The sequence below is a fragment of the Saccoglossus kowalevskii genome, chromosome 21 (genome assembly GCF_978046115.1).
Source record: "Saccoglossus kowalevskii chromosome 21, keSacKowa6.1, whole genome shotgun sequence".
Lineage (NCBI taxonomy): Eukaryota > Metazoa > Hemichordata > Enteropneusta > Harrimaniidae > Saccoglossus > Saccoglossus kowalevskii.
The window spans coordinates 2,446,859-2,472,031 of NC_140661.1; the positions used below are offsets into that span (position 1 = coordinate 2,446,859).

The 25,173-nt window shown below is 37.8% G+C and overlaps 1 protein-coding gene and 1 long non-coding RNA gene across 6 annotated transcripts in view; one reads left to right on the plus strand and one right to left on the minus strand.

Annotated features, from left to right (window-relative positions):
* The window catches only part of LOC100313724 (sclerostin), a 58,598-nt gene extending 36,986 nt beyond the window's left edge, over nucleotides 1–21,612 (plus strand). Inside the window, exons 1-3 of one of the 4 annotated variants that reach the window (XM_078010376.2) lie at nucleotides 16,166–16,472; nucleotides 18,474–18,677; nucleotides 19,267–21,612. In XM_078010376.2, coding sequence (XP_077866502.1) covers nucleotides 18,479–18,677; nucleotides 19,267–19,655 — 588 coding nt within the window. In that variant the 5' untranslated portion in view covers nucleotides 16,166–16,472; nucleotides 18,474–18,478 and the 3' untranslated portion in view covers nucleotides 19,656–21,612. 4 annotated transcript variants of the gene reach the window in all.
* Nucleotides 9,677–23,519, minus strand: LOC144354709 (uncharacterized). 2 transcript variants are annotated; one of them, XR_014928079.1, is made up of 4 exons: nucleotides 22,776–23,519; nucleotides 14,976–15,139; nucleotides 10,642–12,059; nucleotides 9,677–10,302 (listed from the first exon to the last, which is right to left on the minus strand). It is a non-coding gene; the product is annotated as an uncharacterized LOC144354709 (long non-coding RNA). The 2 variants fall into 2 exon arrangements; XR_013421004.2 differs by lacking the exons at nucleotides 14,976–15,139; nucleotides 22,776–23,519 and having other exon boundaries at nucleotides 10,642–13,304.
* Between the last annotated feature and the right edge of the window lie 1,654 nt (nucleotides 23,520–25,173).

Below are 25,173 nucleotides of genomic sequence, written 5' to 3' on the forward strand. Positions count from 1 at the left end.
AAGGGATCTACATAATACATTTCAAGAAATTATCCCCACTTCTTGATGCAAGTCCAACTTGTTTCTCCTGCAGACAGTATTATGTACAATTTAATCTTTTGAAAGTATTGAACATACCTTTTACAAGCAATGAAGTTTATCTTTTGTTTTCCTTACCTACACTGATATATATACTTCCATACCACGAATATAACGAGTTTAGCAGGCACGAGTAATCTGTATTCCTTACCTAACAGCTTTGTTTAGGGTCGAGAAATCTATGTAGATTTAATTTGTTTCCCCATAGCATAAATAATGATTCCCAAAATTCTCTCACATCTATGCATTCATAAAAAAATGTATAGCAATGTTTCAGTATGAGATGAACAAAAAGTCATTTGTCTGATTCAACTATAGGAGGTGACATCTTACATAGAATGTTATTTGTATACAAAATATTGTGTTATTTCAAACTGATATTCTTTTAATTTTAATTTGGTATGCAAATTGCCACAATATGTGTTTTGTTTAAGAGTACCCGTCGTCAACCTTCTTTCAACGTATCCATGGCAACAACGAATCACGAACCGCAACAAGTGCTTCTAATACACTACTGTATATACTCTGGGTAGAACACGGGCATTCCGTTCGTCTTTATAAATACTTATAAATTTCACATTTCAAATTGAAATGAGGGATTTCTAACATCTGCGCCCGTACTCGTCGATTTGCTGGTTTGATTAAACTGTTATTAACATTTATATGAATAAAAATAAAGTAAAAATCTTTGTTGTTGTGCCAATATCATTCATAAAGGTATATTGTACTTTATAGAACGAGAAGTTTGCGTAAATTATAAATTAGTGAATGTGTAACCTTGCACATGGTAAATATCTCAAACATGCGGTCATATAACCTGAAACAAAGTATTATCTCACATAATTATATTTCGTTTGTCGTCACTTCCGTTGGCATGCATTCAACGATAATATTTTATATCATAACATCCATAACGTGTCTTTGTTATGAAAATACTGAGTGGGCAATCATCACGTACCGCACGTAAATAAAGTCAACTGTGATAGGCCCACGATGGCACAGTACTCTCGCGTACGACAAACAATCATTTAGTTGCATCCCTGTTACATCTACTGGAGCCCAGTGCACCAATGACGATAATGGGTCTCGAACTACGTTTTTCAAGTAAGTAATTTATTTACAAATTTATTTCACCAGCAAATATGCCGTTATTATTTTGTGAACGCCAATGTACTTGACTTTCTGTAACTTTGCGACATAGCACAGTTTATGATTCCAGCAAACTTTCTAAAAACGATGTTAACATTTTGTACTGCATGATAATGTTCGACAGTGGAATTTATTGTAAATATATTTTATTTTAAAACCGTAATTAGGAAGGGTTCATAAATGCAATAAACTGCTGATCATTTATTCAACAATTTGATCCAAGCGACATCGAGATTGTTGTATATTTCCAAAAATAGAGGAGTTCTACATTTTCTGTTACAGATTGATAATTCCAAAATATTAAAAAAGATGAAGAACTGGCAATCCCGGGTATACAACCTACACATATTTAATTTATACCAGGCCACAAGTATTTTTAACCTGATCACTGTGACAATTTTCATAAAACTTTTAAAATATATAAATTTTACTTTGCAGTAAATGAGCATTATTTGAAAGCAATATGTACCAGTTACATGTCAACACTTCTGTCAAACTCAAATCTGTAAACAAGTTTTTACGCCAAATATTCAGCATTCCAGTGATAAGTATGTCAAAGGTCATCTCGATTCAGTTCGAAATCTGTCTACAAAAATAGTAATCTGTTTTGTGTCTTTAAGTTTGTTTACTGACAAATAAAACCATGTTTTGCCAGAGATGTTTTTCCCGCTGTATGTTTCTTAGATTTCAAGGATTTTCTATATTATTCAAAAGAGTATGCAGACCTTTGTTCTCTCTAAACATTTTCTTTTAGAGAGCAGTTTTATTGATTTGCTACTATTCACCCGTGTCTCTGAACATTGATTAACTGCTGTTAGGTAATTAATATATAAAATTTATTTTCAAAATAAAAAAAAAAATCACTTTGTCACCAACAAAAATCACCAGGATACTTCATTCTAAAAAAAATGTCTATAATGCAATACACAATTGATTGCAGTATTCTCAGTGTATAGTTTGTATGTTAATAATATATTGTTGCCATGGTAATCAAAAAAACAAGTGACACTTAAGTAAAACATTGAAATTTTGTTTTTTTATCAACAATGTTTGTAGATATATGTATTAAGCATCCTCAATACTGGAAGTCAGAAACATGTAACCATGGTTACGTACTCTTCATGGTACTGTCTCAAAACATGCATGAACTAAAAAAATGCTATTTTCAACACCCCTCATGTATGTTCTCCATATTTTGAATGGCCCCTCACACTATATATTCCATATATGCTTGCGACTTTCTAAATCCTTACATTTTTTTGTTTCTTAAATGCCATTCCACATTTTGAATACCCGTCAAAGATAACAAATAAGCATGTGCATGCTCATAGCAATTACATGCTCCGGTCATTGTAGATCTTCGACAGAAAAAGGACCTCCCTCCCGAATTTGCAATTTGTCAGATGATAAATGCTCCTACCTTTTAAAACCCTCTCCCATTTTGAGTGCCCCTTTTTTTAAATGCCAAATTAACATATTGAATGCACCCACAATTTTAGGGTCCCATCCAACATGATAAATGACCTTCACATTTTGAATGCCTCTCTCCCACATTCGAACCCCTTTCACGTAATGAAATCCACCCAGAACACTACCCTCCCCCTACATCAAAAAGACTAATTGGTCATAAATTATTTCATTTAATCACACTTTAACTGATTATGAGCTCAAGACAGAAATCTATTTATTAATAAAATTCAATTCATTCCAATAAATTGTAATTGTGGTCACCAACTTACATATGAGTGTACTTTATTATTGTAATGCTTTTACCACTAACTGATGAAATACTTCTTGTTACTCCAAATTATTTAAAAAATCAGGGTTTTAAAAATTGATGGAATACAAATTTTCAATACAGTACTGTACTGTATGACACAACAGAATGCTGTTTCATGTTATAATACAACTATGTCTGTGATTGTACACAAAAGCAATAAATAAATTTATGACCAATTTTCTCAAAAATAATGAGTATGTCCTCTACCTTAATCAATATCAATCACTCATTGATGAAAACTGGATCACAGACGGCATTCTTTGATATGGAATGTAGAAATAGTTTGAACCCTAGATGAACTATCAGTTCTTTGCTCCCCTTCCCAAGTCTGAAAACTTGAATGTTTCAAATTCAATTGAACAATACCACTGCCCACTATATCTACTTAATCAATCATGCATCAAACATTTGTTTTCACAATAACTTTCCATTTTTAACTTTAACTTTTTTAGACTATGTCAACACCTGCAACAAATCTTCTAGCCATTTGCATGATTTCTAATGGTTTAACCCTTAATGAAATGTGACTAGCAATGGGTAATCATCATCATCATCATGTATGTATTACACAACACTTCATATTGTCTACTCCTTGTCTCTACTCTGATGTCACTTATCTGGCATAACCATAGCGAAGATGTACTAATAATACTGGTACTGGGTAAATCTAATTAATAGTAAGAACAATGCCAGCTTAGTTTTTAAGACCATTTTAGGTATAAACATAACTATTATTATCTTTATCACAGAAAATTGGTATATTTGGTGACGTTCCCACGAACTTAACCATTTCACCCCTGTAGTTTGGTTAAGTTCTACTACCTATTGTTCTGCTCAGTCCTGCTACATTTATACAAATATAGAGTGAAACGTTTTGATTGTCTATACATTTGAGTCTTTTCACACTTGTTCGTTGGGTGTGGATTGCACATTGCACAGGGTGTAAATTACTGTGATATATTCATCTATATTATTCCCCAACCTGATGGATTGTACCATTTTGTGGTATGGGTGGCATGTGCAGGTTGGATAGGGTGTAAATAACTGTGATATATTCATCTATATTATTCCCCAACCTGATGGATTGTACCATTTTGTGGTATGGGTGGCATGTACAGGTTGGATAGGGTGTGAATAACTGTGATATATTCATCTATATTATTCCCCAACTTGATGGATTGTACCATTTTGTGGTATGGGTGGCATGTACAGGTTGGATAGGGTGTGAATAACTGTGATATATTCATCTATATTATTCCCCAACCTGATGGATTGTACCATTTTGTGGTATGGGTGGGTGGCATGTACAGGTTGGATAGGGTGTAAATAACTGTGATATATTCATCTATATTATTCCCAAACCTAATGGGTTGTTCCATTTTGTGGTATGGGTGGCATGTACAGGTTGGATAGGGTGTAAATAACTGTGATATATTCATCTATATTATTCCTCAACCTGATGGACTGTACCATTTTGTGGTATGGGTGGCATGTACATGTTGGATGGGGGTGTAAATTACTGTGATATATTCATCTATGTTATTCCCCAATCTGATCGATTGTACCATTTTGTGGTATGGGTGGCATGTACATGTTGGATAGGGGTGTAAATTACTGTGAAATATTCATCTATATTATTTACCAACCTGATGGACTGTACCATTTTATGGTATGGGTGGCATGTACAGGTTGGATAGGGTGTAAATAACTGTGATATATTCATCTATATTATTCCTCAATCTGATGGACTGTACCATTTTGTGGTATGGGCGCCATGTACAGGTTGGATAGGGTGTAAATTACTGTGATATATTCATCTATATTATTCCCCAACCTGATGGATTGTACAATTTTGTGGTATGGGTGGCATGTACAGGTAGGATAGGGTGTAAATAACTGTGATATATTCATCTATATTATTCCCCAACCAGATCGATTGTACCGTTTTGTGGTATGGGTGGCATGAACAGGTTGGATAGGGTGTAAATAACTGATATATTCATCTATATTATTCCCCAACCTGGTGGATTGTACCAGTTTGTGGTATGGGTGGCATGTACAGGTTGGATAGGGTGTGAATAACTGTGATATATTCATCTATATTATTCCCCAACCTGATGAACTGTACCATTTTGTGGTATGGGTGGCATGTACAGGTTGGATAGGGTGTAAATTACTGTGATATATTCATCTATATTATTCCCCAACCTGATGGATTGTACCATTTTGTGGTATGGGTGGGTGGCATGTACAGGTTGGATAGGGTGTAAATAACTGTGATATATTCATCTATATTATTCCCAAACCTAATGGGTTGTTCCATTTTGTGGTATGGGTGGCATGTACAGGTTGGATAGGGTGTAAATAACTGTGATATATTCATCTATATTATTCCTCAACCTGATGGACTGTACCATTTTGTGGTATGGGTGGCATGTACATGTTGGATGGGGGTGTAAATTACTGTGATATATTCATCTATGTTATTCCCCAATCTGATCGATTGTACCATTTTGTGGTATGGGTGGCATGTACATGTTGGATAGGGGTGTAAATTACTGTGAAATATTCATCTATATTATTTACCAACCTGATGGACTGTACCATTTTATGGTATGGGTGGCATGTACAGGTTGGATAGGGTGTAAATAACTGTGATATATTCATCTATATTATTCCCCAATCTGATGGACTGTACCATTTTGTGGTATGGGCGCCATGTACAGGTTGGATAGGGTGTAAATTACTGTGATATATTCATCTATATTATTCCCCAACCTGATGGATTGTACAATTTTGTGGTGTGGGTGGCATGTACAGGTAGGATAGGGTGTAAATAACTGTGATATATTCATCTATATTATTCCCCAACCAGATCGATTGTACCGTTTTGTGGTATGGGTGGCATGAACAGGTTGGATAGGGTGTAAATAACTGATATATTCATCTATATTATTCCCCAACCTGGTGGATTGTACCAGTTTGTGGTATGGGTGGCATGTACAGGTTGGATAGGGTGTGAATAACTGTGATATATTCATCTATATTATTCCCCAACCTGATGAACTGTACCATTTTGTGGTATGGGTGGCATGTACAGGTTGGATAGGGTGTAAATTACTGTGATATATTCATCTATATTATTCCCCAACCTGATGGATTGTACCATTTTGTGGTATGGGTGGGTGGCATGTACAGGTTGGATAGGGTGTAAATAACTGTGATATATTCATCTATATTATTCCCAAACCTGATGGGTTGTACCATTTTGTGGTATGGGTGGCATGTACAGGTTGGATAGGGTGTAAATAACTGTGATATATTCATCTATATTATTCCTCAACCTGATGGACTGTACCATTTTGTGGTATGGGTGGCATGTACATGTTGGATGGGGGTGTAAATTACTGTGATATATTCATCTATGTTATTCCCCAATCTGATCGATTGTACCATTTTGTGGTATGGGTGGCATGTACATGTTGGATGGGGGTGTAAATTACTGTGATATATTCATCTATATTATTCCCCAACCTGATGGACTGTACCATTTTGTGGTATGGGTGGCATGTACAGGTTGGATAGGGTGTAAATAACTGATATATTCATCTATATTATTCCCCAACCAGATGGATTGTACCGTTTTGTGGTATGGGTGGCATGAACAGGTTGGATAGGGTGTAAATAACTGATTTATTCATCTATATTATTCCCCAATCTGATGGACTGTACCATTTTGTGGTATAGGTGGCATGTACAGGTTGGATAGGGTGTAAATAACTGTGATATATTCATCTATATTATTCCCCAACCTGGTGGATTGTACCAGTTTGTGGTATGGGTGGCATGTACAGGTTGGACAGGGTGTAAATAACTGTGATATATTCATCTATATTATTCCCCAACCTGATGGATTGTGCCATTTTTGTGGTATGGGTGGCATGTACATGTTGGATAGGGTGTAAATAACTGTGATATATTCATCTACATTATTCCCCAACCTGATGGATTGTGCCATTTTTGTGGTATGGGTGGCATGTACATGTTGGATGGGGGTGTAAATTACTGTGATATATTCATCTATATTATTCCCCAATCTGATGGATTGTACCATTTTGTGGTATGGGTGGCATATGTACATGTTGGATGGGGGTGTAAATTACTGTGATATATTCATCTATATTATTCCCCAACCTGATGGATTGTACCATTTTGTGGTATGGGTGGCATGTACATGTTGGATAGGCTGTAAATAACTGTGATATATTCATCTATATTATTCCGGAATCCGATGGACTGTACCATTTTGTGGTATGGGTGGCATGTACAGGTTGGATAGGGTGTGAATTACGGTGATATATTCATCTATATTATTCCCCAACCTGATGGATTGTACAATTTTGTGGTATGGGTGGCATGTACAGGTTGGATAAGGTGTAAATAACAGTGATATATTCATCTATATTATTCCCCAATCTGATGGACTGTACCATTTTGATGTATGGGTGGCATGGACAGGTTGGATAGGGTGTAAATAACTGTGATATATTCATCTATATTATTCCCCAACCTGATGGATTGTGCCATTTTGTGGTATGGGTGGCATGTACATGTTGGATGGGAGTGTAAATTACTGTGATATATTCATCTATATTATTCCCCAATCTGATGGATTGTACCATTTTGTGGTATGGGTGGCATGTACAGGTTGGATAGGGTGTAAATAACTGTGATATTTTCATCTATATTATTCCTCAACCTCATGGATTGTACCATTTTGTGGTATAGGTGGCATGTACAGGTTGGATAGGGTGTGAATAACTGTGATATATTCATCTATATTATTCCCCAACCTGATGAACTGTACCATTTTGTGGTATGGGTGGCATGTACAGGTTGGAAAGGGTGTGAATTACGGTGATATATTCATCTATATTATTCCCCAACCTGATGGATTGTACAATTTTGTGGTATGGGTGGCATGGACAGGTTGGATAGGGTGTAAATAACTGTGATATATTCATCTATATTATTCCCCAACCTGATGGATTGTGCCATTTTGTGGTATGGGTGGCATGTACATTTTGGATGAGGGTGTAAATTACTGTGATATATTCATCTATATTATTCCCCAATCTGATGGATTGTACCATTTTGTGGTATGGGTGGCATGTACAGGTTGGATAGGGTGTAAATAACTGTGATATTTTCATCTATATTATTCCTCAACCTGGTGGATTGTACCATTTTGTGGTATGGGTGGCATGTACATGTTGGATGAGGGTGTAAATTACTGTGATATATTCATCTATATTATTCCCCAATCTGATGGATTGTACCATTTTGTGGTATGGGTGGCATGTACAGGTTGGATAAGGTGTAAATTACTGTGATATATTCATCTATATTATTCCCCAACCTGATGGATTGTACCATTTTGTGGTATAGGTGGCATGTACAGGTTGGATAGGGTGTGAATAACTGTGATATATTCATCTATATTATTCCCCAACCTGATGAACTGTACCATTTTGTGGTATGGGTGGCATGTACAGGTTGGAAAGGGTGTGAATTACGGTGATATATTCATCTATATTATTCCCCAACCTGATGGATTGTACAATTTTGTGGTATGGGTGGCATGTACAGGTTGGATAGGGTGTGAATAACTGTGATATATTCATCTATATTATTCCCCAACCTGATGAACTGTACCATTTTGTGGTATGGGTGGCATGTACAGGTTGGATAGGGTGTGAATAACTGTGATATATTCATCTATATTATTCCCCAACCTGATGGATTGTACCATTTTGTGGTATGGGTGGCATGTACAGGTTGGATAGGGTGTAAATAACTTTGATATATTCATCTATATTATTCACCAACCTGATGGACTGTGCAATTTTGTGGTATGAGTGGCATGTACATGTGGTCAACAGCAATGATATTGTGTGGTCAACAGCAATGATATTGTGTGTGGTCAACAGCAATGATATTGTGTGGTCAACAGCAATGATGATATTGTGTGGTCAACAGCAATGGTTGTGTGGTCAACAGCAATGATATTGTGTGGTCAACAGCAATGATATTCTGTGGTCAACAGCAATGGTTGTGTGGTCAACAGCAATAAAGTAAGGTAGTTTTAACTCAATATTAAAACTTCACAGGTTGTCATTTTGCTTTGAATACAACACAGCATTGTGGAAAATACTGCATATACATGCTGCAGTGCAGTCGTCATGACTATTTATGATTGATATCACTTCTTTGTTACTATAGCAACATGCGTGCATTTGATTGCACACACAAAGGTAGTAACTAAAGTGAATGTGACTTCAAAAAGCGATGTGATATTGTTGTGCCCCAAAGTTTAATTGACACCGTGAGGATATATTAGTCAAGTAGATTTGTTGCAGTCTATCATATAGAATCATTTGTTACTTTGACATAAATCCCTTAGGGAGAGATCATCATTATTTTGACCTTTGACCTAATTCTTCCAGGGAGGTCATCTTTATTTTGACCTTTGACCTAATTCCCCCAGGGAGAGGTCATCCTTATTCTGATCCTTGATAGCAAAAGAACTGAATACAACCTTTGGACCTCAAGTTTGTTACCCTAAATACGAGCTCTTGAAAAACACTCCAATGATAAAGTGACACCTCGTTATGATCAGACGTTTTATTGGCATGCTACTCGAACCCACTGTAAGTGAGCCAGCAGCCCAGCCAAAGAGGCCTTCATACTTGTAGCTGCTGACAACTAAATTTCAAATTTAAACACATCTACACATCAAAATATATATCAAAATACAAGGGAATTAAGAATTTACTTTTGGTGAGTTTATTTAGGCACCCAATGATCATGCTCTACATTGTCATGTGACCATAAACAGCAAATGGCAAATGGCAGTTCATAGCATGTAGTTAAGCTACAAAAATATTATGTTATAAATTGAGACAAGCCAGTCATGAATTATGGGTAATTGCAGGGAGTGAATGTAGAGGAAATATTTTATAACTATTTTTTTTAGAATTTAAAGTGTTGTGTAATTGGCCTATAAACCAGTTTAGTTTATGTGAAAGGTTACATCAAAGGGTTGATCACATGAACTAAACAGACCACCTGCTGAGATTATATGTTTTATACTTAAAAGAACTAGATTTTTGTTGACCATTTGTTTCCATGGTGACCTGTCATAATTCTACATGATCTGGAGTGGTTGGTCTATTAACAGATGTTTATACGAAGCCTGTACTGTCCACCAAACACAGGTCAGCTCCTAGTATGATCTGAAATGCAGTGACAAAGCTTGATTAGTGTCATGTCTTGCCAAACTAGTGACAATTAAACTCAGCACTGTCATTAGAATAGAGGGTTCACACCACATCAAACGTTCACATCTTGATATCGACTAGTTTTAAAGTTCATCTAAAAGGTTACACCTCTACATGCAAGATTGTAAACCATTATAAAACCATTATAAATATTCTGTGTAATGTTTGGTAATAGCGACAATAGTTATGATCAGCAGTGCTTATGGCATGCAGTGTGCACAATGTGGGTATGAATCAATAAGGGAACAGAGAAGTGGGAGTAGAATATACACAGTTCTGATGACAGTGCCTTACCTGCTGCAGCGATACCTTCATCATATCAGTCATACTACTTGACAGCAACACCTTCTTTCAAGACCCGCAGTATATCGATCATACTCGGTGGCGAAGGCACCAGGGGTGCAGAGGGGGCAGTCACCCACCAGAAAAAATCAAGCTGAAACCCTTTGTGCCCCTCAAAATGCAGGAAATAGTGTTTCAGAGGGTCTAGATTTCAGATCTCGCCCCCTTATGCAAAATTTCGTGTCGCCGCCTCTGGTCATACTGCTTGACAGAGACACCTTCTTGCTCTTGCTGTTACTGTTACCCTTCAGCACAAAAGTGAAAATGGTATATTAATAAGCAGCAAATTTACGTCGCTAAATGTGATCACATGTTGCATTGTGGGAAATTCTTATAAAGTCTCATTACATGATTCTTTGTTTATGTATGCTTTATAATCACTGTCCAGTATTCAACAGAATTGTACAGTTCAGTCAAAGCCTAAATACAAGCAACCTGTCAACAAACAAACTGATACCTGATTAGTTTGCCTATTAGGTGTTAGTGTTGGTAGCCAATCAGATTAGTCTGTCTATTAGGTGTTTGTGTTGGTAGCCAATCAGATTAGTCTGTCTATTAGGTGTTTGTGTGGGTAGCCAATCAGATTAGTCTGCCTATTAGGTGTTAGTGTTGGTAGCCAATCAGATTAGTCTGTCTATTAGGTGTTAGTGTTGGTAGCCAATCAGATTAGTCTGCCTATTAGGTGTTTGTGTGGGTAGCCAATCAGATTAGTCTGCCTATTAGGTGTTAGTGTTGGTAGCCAATCAGATTAGTCTGCCTATTAGGTGTTAGTGTTGGGTAGCCAATCAGGCACAATCTTGTAAGTAGCTTTGTATTGACTCAAAATTGATTAGATTAGTTGATTAGAACCACTTACTAATGAGAGAATCCTACTTTTACATTGTGATTCAGTTTGCATCAGTTGCTAATAAACGTGACATTACATGACCAAATGTAGTCGGGCAACAGTTCAGTTGTCAATGAGAATAAAACATGTTTTCAAACTCAGTCAGATTGTTTAAAACTGTTGGCTGACTAGTCTTGCAACTTAACAGATACTTCAAACATTTTCTGACTACTTTAAAATTAGAAATTAAATTTAATGAAGATTTTTCTTATTTTGCATACAAATGATTGCTTCCAAACCAATCTGCTTAAAATATGATCCTAGTTTGGTCTTATTGTTTTATTTATTGTAATTTAATATTTATTTACTTTTTGAAGTTAAGGTAATCGTGAAATCGGATAGTCAAAATAATAACAAACAAAAAATACCAACCTTACAATACATCTGATTTTATTGAGATTTCTCCCAAACTTTGCTACTGTTATCCAAATGCCACAGTTTGGTATGGGACTCACATGATGATGTCACAGTTATGTGGGTCACACTGGAGGTATGCAACACATTGTAAAATACATTTAGCGCTTGTTTACGTGAAATTTGTGTATTTAAACTTGTTTTTTTTTATTACTAATGTGTCAATTGGTTTAGATTAAGATTCAAATACTAATGAAATAATAAAAAGTATTACATGTATTTAATCTGATTAAAATATTATACATTTCATATACTTTATTTTAATCTCACTATATATTTGATATTTTGTTATTACCAAAAAAAAAATATCATCAGCCATTCAAGGACTATTGTGAATGTAACAACAAAAGACCAGTAATGGCAGATGTATATCACTAGAGGGCGCTGTGACAATTAATTACTCACGAGTCCTTGAAGATGCATTATAAAAATAAAAACATGTAATTTTGGATACTGCTGTTGGATGCTGTATGTTCATGAATACATTGGATTATTATTTACCACAAACTTAAAACATTATTTTTTTAGCATACATCTATGTATTTGTTCAATGAACAAGGCAGGTGTGTTGATTGTTATGAATGTGTTAGCAGTGTTTTTTTATTTTTCAAGAATCATGATTCATTTCGTTCTCAACATGCTGTATCTAATAATATTAAAAATAACTTATTTTTCTCCATATTGCATCTTTAATATAACAATAGTCTGCACTGGATAGCAAAAACTTACCAGTTATAATAATGTTTCCTTGAGTCAGGTGACTAACCTCTACCAATAGTTGCTCAGTCAGGTGACTAACCTCTACCAATAGTTGCTCAGTCAGGTGACTAACCTCTACCTATAGTTGCACAGTCAGGTGACTAACCTCTACCAATAGTTTGCACAGTCAGGTGACTAACCTCTACCAATAGTTGCTCAGTCAGGTGACTAACCTCTACCAATAGTTGCTCAGTCAGGTGACTAACCTCTACCAATAGTTTGCACAGTCAGGTGACTAACCTCTACCAATAGTTGCTCAGTCAGGTGACTAACCTCTACCAATAGTTGCACAGTCAGGTGACTAACCTCTACCAATAGTTGCTCAGTCAGGTGACTAACCTCTACCAATAGTTGCTCAGTCAGGTGACTAACCTCTACCAATAGTTTGCACAGTCAGGTGACTAACCTCTACCAATAGTTGCACAGTCAGGTGACTAACCTCTACCAATAGTTGCTCAGTCAGGTGACTAACCTCTACCAATAGTTGCTCAGTCAGGTGACTAACCTCTACCTATAGTTGCACAGTCAGGTGACTAACCTCTACCTATAGTTGCACAGTCAGGTGACTAACCTCTACCAATAGTTGCTCAGTCAGGTGACTAACCTCTACCAATAGTTGCTCAGTCAGGTGACTAACCTCTACCTATAGTTGCACAGTCAGGTGACTAACCTCTACCAATAGTTGCTCAGTCAGGTGACTAACCTCTACCAATAGTTTGCACAGTCAGGTGACTAACCTCTACCTATAGTTGCTCAGTCAGGTGACTAACCTCTACCATTAGTTGCTCAGTCAGGTGACTAACCTCTACCAATAGTTGCACAGTCAGGTGACTAACCTCTACCAATAGTTGCACAGTCAGGTGACTAACCTCTACCAATAGTTTGCTCAGTCAGGTGACTAACCTCTACCAATAGTTGCACAGTCAGGTGACTAACCTCTACCAATAGTTTGCTCAGTCAGGTGACTAACCTCTACCAATAGTTGCACAGTCAGGTGACTAACCTCTACCAATAGTTGCACAGTCAGGTGACTAACCTCTACCAATAGTTGCACAGTCAGGTGACTAACCTCTACCAATAGTTTGCTCAGTCAGGTGACTAACCTCTACCAATAGTTGCTCAGTCAGGTGACTAACCTCTACCAATAGTTGCTCAGTCAGGTGACTAACCTCTACCAATAGTTTGCACAGTCAGGTGACTAACCTCTACCAATAGTTGCTCAGTCAGATGACTAACCTCTACCTATAGTTGCACAGTCAGGTGACTAACCTCTACCAATAGTTGCACAGTCAGGTGACTAACCTCTACCAATAGTTGCTCAGTCATGTGACTAACCTCTACCAATAGTTGCTCAGTCAGGTGACTAACCTCTACCAATAGTTGCTCAGTCAGGTGACTAACCTCTACCAATAGTTGCTCAGTCAGGTGACTAACCTCTACCAATAGTTGCACAGTCAGGTGACTAACCTCTACCAATAGTTGCACAGTCAGGTGACTAACCTCTACCAATAGTTGCACAGTCAGGTGACTAACCTCTACCAATAGTTGCTCAGTCAGGTGACTAACCTCTACCAATAGTTGCTCAGTCAGGTGACTAACCTCTACCAATAGTTGCTCAGTCAGGTGACTAACCTCTACCAATAGTTTGCACAGTCAGGTGACTAACCTCTACCAATAGTTGCACAGTCAGGTGACTAACCTCTACCAATAGTTGCTCAGTCAGGTGACTAATCTCTACCAATAGTTGCTCAGTCAGGTGACTAACCTCTACCTATAGTTGCACAGTCAGGTGACTAACCTCTACCAATAGTTGCAGTCAGGTGACTAACCTCTACCAATAGTTGCTCAGTCATGTGACTAACCTCTACCTATAGTTGCTCAGTCAGGTGACTAACCTCTACTAATAGTTGCTCAGTCAGGTGACTAACCTCTACCAATAGTTGCACAGTCAGGTGACTAACCTCTACCAATAGTTTGCACAGTCAGGTGACTAACCTCTACCAATAGTTGCTCAGTCAGGTGACTAACCTCTACCAATAGTTGCACAGTCAGGTGACTAACCTCTACCAATAGTTGCTCAGTCATGTGACTAACCTCTACCAATAGTTGCTCAGTCAGGTGACTAACCTCTACTAATAGTTGCTCAGTCAGGTGACTAACCTCTACCAATAGTTGCTCAGTCAGGTGACTAACCTCTACCAATAGTTTGCACAGTCAGGTGACTAACCTCTACCAATAGTTGCACAGTCAGATGACTAACCTCTACCAATAGTTGCTCAGTCAGGTGACTAATCTCTACCAATAGTTGCTCAGTCAGGTGACTAACCTCTACCAATAGTTGCTCAGTCAGGTGACTGACTGCTGCCAATAGTCGCGTTCCACTGATGTATGCTAGTAAAATTAAACAGACAAAAGTTGACAATCTTGTCATATTTGGATTGTTTGCGCAAAGACAACTTTTTTATTGTCTTTGGTTTGTGACACGTTATTTATGAAATGAGAAAATATAATTCAATGCATTGTAAAATACCGGATGGTAAACAACAACAAATGTATTTGTTTTGCCTAGGAATCTAAGAATTGCACAAGTCACCTAGGTATTGCATGGTATTATTATTTAATACACAACATGAAAGGGTTGTATGACTAATATTTTGAACAGCTTGTGTCATTGTCATGGCAACTACTGTGAAACAGAAAAGTAAGATTAAAGCTCAATTAAAAATTAATTAATTAAAAAATAAGTTAGAAAATCAATGTATAGAAGAAAATGTTAATATATGAATTGGGTTATACAAACTATTTAACATTTACTTTAGGTTTTAATGATACATGAAGATACACGTGGATATGGATACACCTGTGTCAGTACAGCAGTCTGTATAGAGGCAGTATTTGTGTGTTTAACGCATTTGATATGCTTTGAACATCTGTAATGTACGATGTCCATTTGTCATTTTGTTGGCAGCTAAGATGACATGACGTTTTGTCCAGGGGCTTAATTTTGTACCTAATGCTGAATGATTTGTGTTCAATATACCGCATGGATTTAGAATACTATGGGTTGGTCCCCAGCTATTCTTCATGCTTTGAACAGAGGGGCTCTGTATGCGTTTCCGGGCTTGTTTACATTACCTACGAGTATTGGGGTCACTTCAGTACATTACAAAAATATGACACTATCTGAAACTGCATCCACGGATGTGACGAAAGGTGTTGTCAACTAAAACTGGGGGACGGGTGATCAGTTGCGAGTGTCCTTGAAAAGAAAATAGTGCTATGCTTGGCATATTGTCCCTTTTCCGATTTGATAGATTGTATTGCACGGTTCATTAATGTTGTAAGAATGGAAATTAACGTTGTTGTGCTTGCATCACGATGACGTCATATGAAAACTGAGGCCCGGTGCGGTTTCTACCTAGGGTTTCCAGTTGCCATCGGAGTGGTACATGTGACCCCCTTTTCTTCTAACTGGCTTTTACACGCGTACAGCTATCTGTATGCAAAACACGATTGCGCTGTTCGAACAGTGATTCTGTGGGTCACTCCTCTTTTTAAACCTGTCAATAACAATGGGAAACTGCACTCATTCGAAGTGAATTTTGTTCTTGGGTGCTCAGCGACCTTGGAAACATTAACCGGTGTGTATGAAACAGACGACAACTTTACATCGGAAAGTTTCTGTAGTGGGTACCAAGCAACGTTGTACCAGTACACAAACCAGGTAAAACTACATTGATTTAGATCGCTATATGACGACAGAAACACGATTAAAGTACCAATTTTCGTCGAAATGTTGTAGAAACGCCGATTGTGTGTACGGGTGTTCGAAAGGGAACTTTTCGTTCCGACTTAGGGAAATATTTTTTTCTGACATCCGGTTTGTCGATGGTCGGTTGGTTAGTAGCTCTCTTCACATGATGTTTGGTGGGAACGTTGAACAAGTCGTTGTCGTGTTTAAAGTTTTTGAAGGCTATACTATAGTGGCAGTGGTCATGTCATCTGCCGTCTTCCAATTTGATCAGGCCCGTACATGTCGTAACATGTCTCTGCGATAGTATCCAGGGCCTCTCTGCCACACGTAGCGCCCCAAACTCTACCTTCACTTTTCTGGCGCCAGATTTCGTCCTATTCAAGGTAATTTCGTCCACTTTGCCGGCGATTCGGCATGAATATAGCATGTGTGTCTGGCATGACAGTGGTGTGACCACACGACGCCTTGGCTACACTGTAACGGGTGTGAGAACACGGGTTCAGCCCATTCGAATATCCGCCTGTTGTCACGTTTAACTTCAGGTTGGTAACACTAGTAGTTTTTAGTGATAGTTTTTTCTTCTTCTATTCCGCTCAGGTAGTCAATTGAGAGGTTGTGTTATGAGAGAAATGCCTGTGTTTTTTTTTTTTTTGTTGGGACGGTGACCTTGGTCGGGCCATCGTGATAAGGGTAGTTTTATACGGCGACTAAAAATGCCGGATAAAATGACATCATTGATAATACTACACTGGACAGGTAGATCGCCAAGGAACACTTATTTCGCGGTGTCTATGTCGTGGCAGCTCTATATATAGAACATCCATTGATTGGTTGCCTCAATTGATGTTTTTGACGATTGCTTTAACTATGGCCCCTTTCGCTGTGGAAGTAGCAGGCGACAATTCTCCAGTGTGTTCATTTTGCACATGTTTATATTTTATTATAATTATTGTGCCTATGTTGGTTATGTTGTTTATGATAAGTACCGAGCATGTTTGTAAATAAATGCGGGTGTATTATGTTGGCGCACGTACAAGGGCGGCTCGCTTTTAGGGTGTAGGTGGTGGCTGGGAACAGTTAGTGTCGGTGATAATATTGCTCTGTACTTACAAAATTGAACTTATCGATGGGCGGGGAGATATATAATAAAGGGCAGAGCTTCAACTCAATGAAAACAAACTGCCTTTTGTCCCATATTACGCAGTAAAACGAAGACGAACTATGGAAGACAGTCGAGTACTGAGAAATTTACGAGTCGAGTGAGCTACCTTGTTGACAAGGCAGTAAAATGGATAAAGATACGACCAGCATATTACGCTCGCCTGCTGCACGGTTTCAGCTAAAACTTGCCTGTCAAATTCGCACGTGAACGTAATTAAAGTAATTACACGATTTTTGGCACCATTCCAAAAGTTTGAATTAAAAAAAAAAGTTTATAAAAGTGGTTAACCACAAGTATTTTTGGGCGTGCTTTCCAAACATACGCATCAACCCACATTATAGTCATGAATTTAGCTTAGCCTTTGCCAAAGATCCAACTTGCCCTCCCCTTTTTAGCCGAGTAAAAGGATTTGTGCTGTAATTTGCATGTGACTGTAAGGAGATCGCCTTCCCATTTCGTTGTCTTTCGGGTCATAGTGTCGTGTCAGCTGTCATCCCTGTGACGAGCGTCCCGCCCCTTCACCAATGGATGCATTGTTTGCGCGTTGTCTATCAACTAAGTTTATTACAGGACCAAGCGATAACGTGACTGCTCACCCGCCATTGGTTTGCGATCCGACAGGTAGCTACGTCATCTTTAACTCTGCCAAAACACGATGATTGACAGCATGTGACCCCGCCCCCGTTGAATTCACTTGGTGTTTTCATTGTCACTCAGGCTGCTAGTCATTTCCCGCGCTTTCTATACCTGGCCATCCTTGCACAGTAGCAAAACACGCTGTTATAATTCCTTCTCCCGTTGTGTTACAGGAGCAATGCCTCCATCGAAGGGTTATTTGGTTATTGCAGTGGTGATATGTCGGGTAGTACTATGTTATAGTGTAGCAATAGACAGAGAGGACACGCGGAATGGCCACGGCGTAGCACCGGAGTTGACGCAAGACCAGTCCATATACAACAGAACCAATAGACCCATTGATACGAGCGATGAAGCGTTCGTACCTTACAGTCCAGGTAACTGCACTGCCTGTTGTTTTCTTTATTTTACCTCCGTTGTTTCAGATTTTATTAATTTTATCCGTGCCGATCAGCGGGCGGTAATTTACGAGTGACTAATCAGAACGTTGGGAAGCCGTTCACACCCTTTGACCATGTACCAAGTAATGTAAACAAAGAAGACGCAACTAAACACTGTGCAATGGCTTTTCTTCTTTTCAAACCATGCAACTGCACGCAGTCGCGATTAGAGCCCGGCTTTTAAACAAGTTTACTTGATTCGCCCACGAGTTTTCAGCGTTACTAATTTTAGAATTGGCATGGACAAGACGTCAGTGATTTGTTGTGACGCATATACGTAGTATTAGACGGTCAATGAGTGTCATCCGCCCACGCTAAAATAAAAAAACACACACTATAATCTCTGCCTGCTCTCTGTCCGTAAAATCACCTGTTTAAAACGGACATTTTTTTTTATTTTTCGTAAACTCACAATTATTCGAAGTAAAATAACATAACACTGTATTACTGTATGCATCTCTACATTGTACTGTTCTGTTGACGCAAGTATAAACTGCATTTTAATACATTTTATCTTTTTCTGTAGACGACTTGCAGGTAGGCTGCACAGAGCTTAGATCCAAACGATATATTTCTGACGGGTTCTGCACGTCTAAAAAACCCATCGCAGAAGTTGTGTGCGCGGGTGAATGTGTCCCGACAAGGATTTTGCCATTTTATTCCGATTACACAAAAGTTTGGGGACGAACAAAAACAAGGGAATGGAGGTGTGTGAATGACGAGGAACGCTACAAGAGAGTACACCTGCAATGTTCAAACGGCAACACGCGGACATACAGAATAAAAACAGTGCGGTCGTGCAAATGTAAAAGGTACTCTGATTCTCATAATGAGACCGATAACTTGAAGAAGCTAGCTAAACGCCAACGACGACGGAACAGAAATCATAACAATAAACCCGACAAGGGAGACTGAGACCTGCTTACATCGTCACTTATTCTACTGCTGTGTACAAAAAACCTAAGCCAGGCTGAGGTTGTAGTCGTGGCGAAAAGGAGCTTGTTATATTCAATCTATGGATTGTATCCATGTGAACATAAGCAACGGTATGCTCGGCAAACTTGTCAGCCTCATGACATTGGATTAAAAAGAGTACTTCTATGACATTGTTGTATGTGCCGTGAGACGCATCAAAAAGAAGTTTTTTCCCCCTTGATGTAATTATTTAAAAAAAAACTACATGCTGTGTTTTGTTGTCCATAGTATAACTATAAACACTTTGAGTAAACTAAATATCCTATGATGGCAAACAACATTTTATATAAGCTAGTGGGTGCATTTTAATATGCTATTTCTTTTTCTACAATTAAGAATAATCAGCAATTTTCTGAAGCAGCAGACAGAGTTAAGTTATAGTCAGATGACTTTATGAGATAGTGTAATATTGGTAACCAACACCATATTGCACACTTGTATAAACAACATATTTGACACACATTTTTTTAAAAATATTTTTCTCTCACCTTTTTTTTAATTTGACGCTACCCCCATCAGTGTACAAACAAAATTCAGATTAAAAATAGAAAAAGGTGAGATGTTTGTAGCTACTGTTTATTTTGTTTAGCCGTGAAATTTAACTGGGCCTTGATTCATCAATAGAAATGTCTTGCTAGAGTAATTCATGACAAAACCTACAATAAGATTACTTTTAATAAAAAAAACGATTGAATATAAACTATTTTGAGTTGCCTAAAATGTTAAAGCAAGTAGTATCAGACTAGTAATATTCCAGAGACTTTGAGCTCAAAATGTTTTGTCTGAATGTGTATTGGACATGAACGTTACTTGGCCAGTCGTTATGAGGAGTATGATTTCTTCCAATACTCAATACTACAGATCAGATCAGTGCAACACAAAGCTAACTGAATCTTGTTAGGTGCTACCGTTAAAATACAAACATTTTAAGTGCACTCATAATCTCAAAGAATCTTAATATATATATATTATACATATATATATCTTTTTTTTGTTTTAATTTCTGTAACACGTACAGTCATAAACATTGTTTGTATGGTTATCACTGTTTAGTCCTTATATATGATCATTTGTATATAAATTGTATATACTTGCCTGGCAAGAGTCCTAGTTAGAAAAAGAGAATAAGAAGGGGTAACCATATTTTATTCCCTTATTGCAGTATTTATTATTTACATTCATCATTAACTTCATGGCTTTTGTAGTGCTTTTTTAAAACAGAAAAAGAGAGAACTTCATTGGTAAAATCGTTTACATATGAAAGGAACGTTGACAGTTGTTGTCATCCATGAGACTGCGCAGTAGCGACAATGACGTAATGTCAAGTCATACAGTTTCTGCAGATTTATATATATATTTTTCCAATATTTTTGCTGTACAACATTTATGGATTATAAAAGTGTTTGAAATTACCGCCAGTTGAAGGGCGGTTGGTAAAAAAAGTATCCGCCGTCACATGAGATAACTCAGATGAAACGTGATCACACGAAACCCCCACATCGATGGCAGTAACCCTCGTATGACTGGGCTGGCTTTCTTGTAGTATGCCATGATCGTATCACCAACGCACTTTTGTTCGCCGACTGCAAAATGTGACTAGCAGTTGTGGCGCCTTGATGTCCAAGATTCACGCTGTCAACAGCTGCCCCGCCCTTCAAGTTGCTTCCCTTGACACGACAAATAAATGAAGTATTATTATTTTTGTAAAAATTGGGTAATTTTAGCCAATTTCCTTTAGCCTTAATTGGTAATCCATGGCCCGTTTAGTAATATATTATAGGTGGTGATTGTTTCAGCTCGTATTTGGTGCCTATAAGAAGCGCCTTGTTTGTCTGTGCAGCATTATTTGTCTTTGCCACTTAGCACGGATAAAATAAAAGAGTCGACAGTTCTACAACTCGTTTTGTTTCGCTCCGTTATTGTCCATGTTCCTTTCAGAGCGTTCTCTTCGAATCCTACCGAGACTTCGTTTCCCTTTTAAGCCCTTGCCCCGAAATGTGTTTGCAAAAAGTCGCAGTGACCTGCAAGACGAGGGGTTAACAAAGTGTCGGCTCAAATTCCCGTTCTTTTAAAACGTAATTCAACTTTCTGTAATGAAGAGTACGCTGACTGTCCCCATCGACCCCGGAGCTTTCATATAATTTGCCATCCATATCGTCTCAATAATCTTTCCAAAATGCTCAATTTCTCCAGAACGTGGACCGTCAACAACATTACATGCGAGCAATCGATGCAGGTTTCAAATTTAGGTCACTGCTTGCTAAAAATTGACACATTTATGCAAATTAGCCTAGCCGAATCTGCACAGTTGTTTGCTTAGTACACTAACAGAGTTGACTCGGTGCAGGTAAGCATATACTATTTATTTCAAACATTATATAAAGATATTTTTTCAATATATGGCTGTTATGGTATACAGCTCGTCTAGCGAATATATAGTGAATACTCGACACCCATGTTTTCTATGCGCGATTCTTGCCTGACATCCAGCGACCCGACCATGTGCATAATACCAAGCACACAGACCGGATTATATATACTTAGTAAATTCAATATTTACACATAGCTTAACGAGATTAGCAGCCTGGGAAGTAACAATTAAGTGCTCATTAATGGTATTAATTGTAACTGTTAATTACACGCGCCATATGTGTACACAAAGTCCGTGAGCAAGATTGAAAAGTTTAGCCATAACGAAACGATTCGAAATAAGGGCGTTTCATTATTTTACAAAATAAATGGGTCATGCAAATGTGCTACAATTCTGAACCTAGTTTTAGGCACGTGTTCATTTTAATTTAAGCGCCCCTGGACTCTCGCACAATAGGCGCACAACTACCGAGTCTCCATGCCATAAATTGGAATAATAAACATATCTAATTCAATGTTCAATTGTTATTGAAATTCTATGCATATTTTTGAAAAATTGTTTCTTATTCTATGTCTCACTATATTACCGGAATATGTCTACTATATGGAATAGTTGATGTCAAATAGCCAGTTTACGACCTGTCTGTCCCAGTCTGTGTGGTAGTAGGAATTCGAACTTACAGAACTTACCTACTGTATTCGGATAGCTATATACACCAGGTTGAACTGGGGGTGAAAGTCTTGTTCCATTCTACACATGTGGACTTACAACCAAGCTGATATCTCCACATTCACCAAACCTGCGCTATTTTGAAACGTTTTTTATGCTATTTTTCAACGCGGTTTGTTTTCAGTTCTTTGTATTGTCCAAAAATCTATATGCTTAAGTCGTTCAGGTAACCACACAATCGTCCACCACACCGGCCATATTGTATTTATTTTTCTCTCCTTTTGACACTGACGTGCACATAGTGGACGTGAAATCACGGAAGTTGTTGACCCCGTCGCTCGATACTCTGTACACCTCCTAAATTTTAGACTATGTCATATATGTTATCATATCCAATGCCAGTCCAGGTGTAAATTCCAGGAGAAGTCTGCGGCGTTGTCTTTGTCTACAAGTGGTCACACTTAGAGTTGAAATCCAACATGGCAGAACCAGTATATATAGTCCATGTGGTCGTTGGAACCAGCAACACTACGCACGTTCACCGTGATAATACCGCCGATATTTTTTATTTATCCGTCCATACATTCAGACGCCGTTATTAATTCTAGGTTCCGGCGACTTGCTCTGACACGCACATTATAGCAGTGTTTTTGTGGTCACATGATTTGGTGGAGTCAATGGAAGTTAGAGCCCTCCTCCCCGATCTACCGTTGACAAAAAATAAAATCGAGAGAAAAAATAGCGAAAAATAACACATCAATGGCGACCCGTTAAATCTACACAAGGAATTTCCTAGGTACTGCTGTTGAAAATGTTTAATTTACTTATTTAAAAAATCAGTTTTAATAACCATATATAACAAAATAATCAAATCAATTAAGTATTTTAATTAAATATAATAATTAATTTTACAAGATTCAAGTGGCATCGGTTAATAGGGGGCAAATCTGTGTTGCCGAAGTCAGCGTAGTATATCACTGACAACATCCTCATGGGATTCATCATTTTATTACAATTTATGAAAAAATCGCCAAAGAATTCTTAGCATACTTGTTACGTTTCGTCATTTGTTAACTTGCTAAAGCCTTTATTATGCTAATTAGCAATGTGACTGGACACGGGACGCCTTCTGTTGCGATTGGTGGAGTGTTCAAGCACGCTTTCTCATTCAACTGCAGTTCAATGCAGAGACAACAGAGAAATAAAGGCCACTCCGAAATGACGTAAAGCTTGTGTTTATCGAAGCACTCTCAGTATTTCATTAAAATACCGCGCTGGCAGACTGAAGAAAACAACTTTGAGTGTGGGACAATCTGGTCTTTTATAAGCCTGTAAACCGACTAGAGTGGCCACTATGATGCCATTGACATGGCCAAATAGTACACGTCAAACCGGTGACGACGTCACACCGATAGCTGATAAACAACCTGTTTATGGAGAAATTAGCAACACAACATGTGAAAAACAACAACAGCAATAATAAACCACGTTCTACGAAGAAGATGTCAGCGACAACACTCGAGCATGTAATTTATTGTTTATGTCGTTACAAGGATCCGATCAGACCGCTGGCAAACATTATATATTAATTCAATATTTTTGCTCCTGTCATATCCAAGTTCAGTAATTATATAGGACAATTACAAGAGCACTATTATTGTTAAAATTAATTGATATCTTGAGTTAATTAAAACCCATTAATGTGATAATAATGTGTGATTGACTTTTTCGTATGCATATTAATTTGTGTAGTTTGCATAATAATGATCCCATAAAATAGATTTAAATAAAAGGGCCTTTTAATCCATGTAATATCGTGACAACGTAACCTTTATGATGTCAAATGAATACTAATGGGGGTCAAATGTCAGGATGAACACCGCCAAGCACATTGATTATATTTTATTTAAATAGCATATTTGCATGCCATAATTACTTTGGTTCATGTTCGCTATACAAAAAATCGGCAGTCGATCTAGGCATAGTTCCAGATGTCACTAATGGAATTTTAGTACCACCATATCTGGGAATGTCGTACTCATACCACCATATCTGGCAATGTAGTACTCATACCACCACATCTAGGAATGTAGTACCAATACCACCATATCTGTGAATGTAGTACTCATACCACCACATCTGGGAATGTAGTACCAATATTACCATATCTAGGAATGTCGTACTCATACCACCATATCTGGCAATGTAGTACCCATGTCACCATATCTGGGAATGTAGTACCAATACTACCATATCTAGGAATGTCGTACTCATACCACCATATCTGGCAATGTAGTACCCATGTCACCATATCTGGGAATGTAGCACCAATACTACCATATCTAGGAATGTCGTACTCATACCACCATATCTGGCAATGTAGTACTCATGTCACCATATCTGGGAATGTAGTACCAA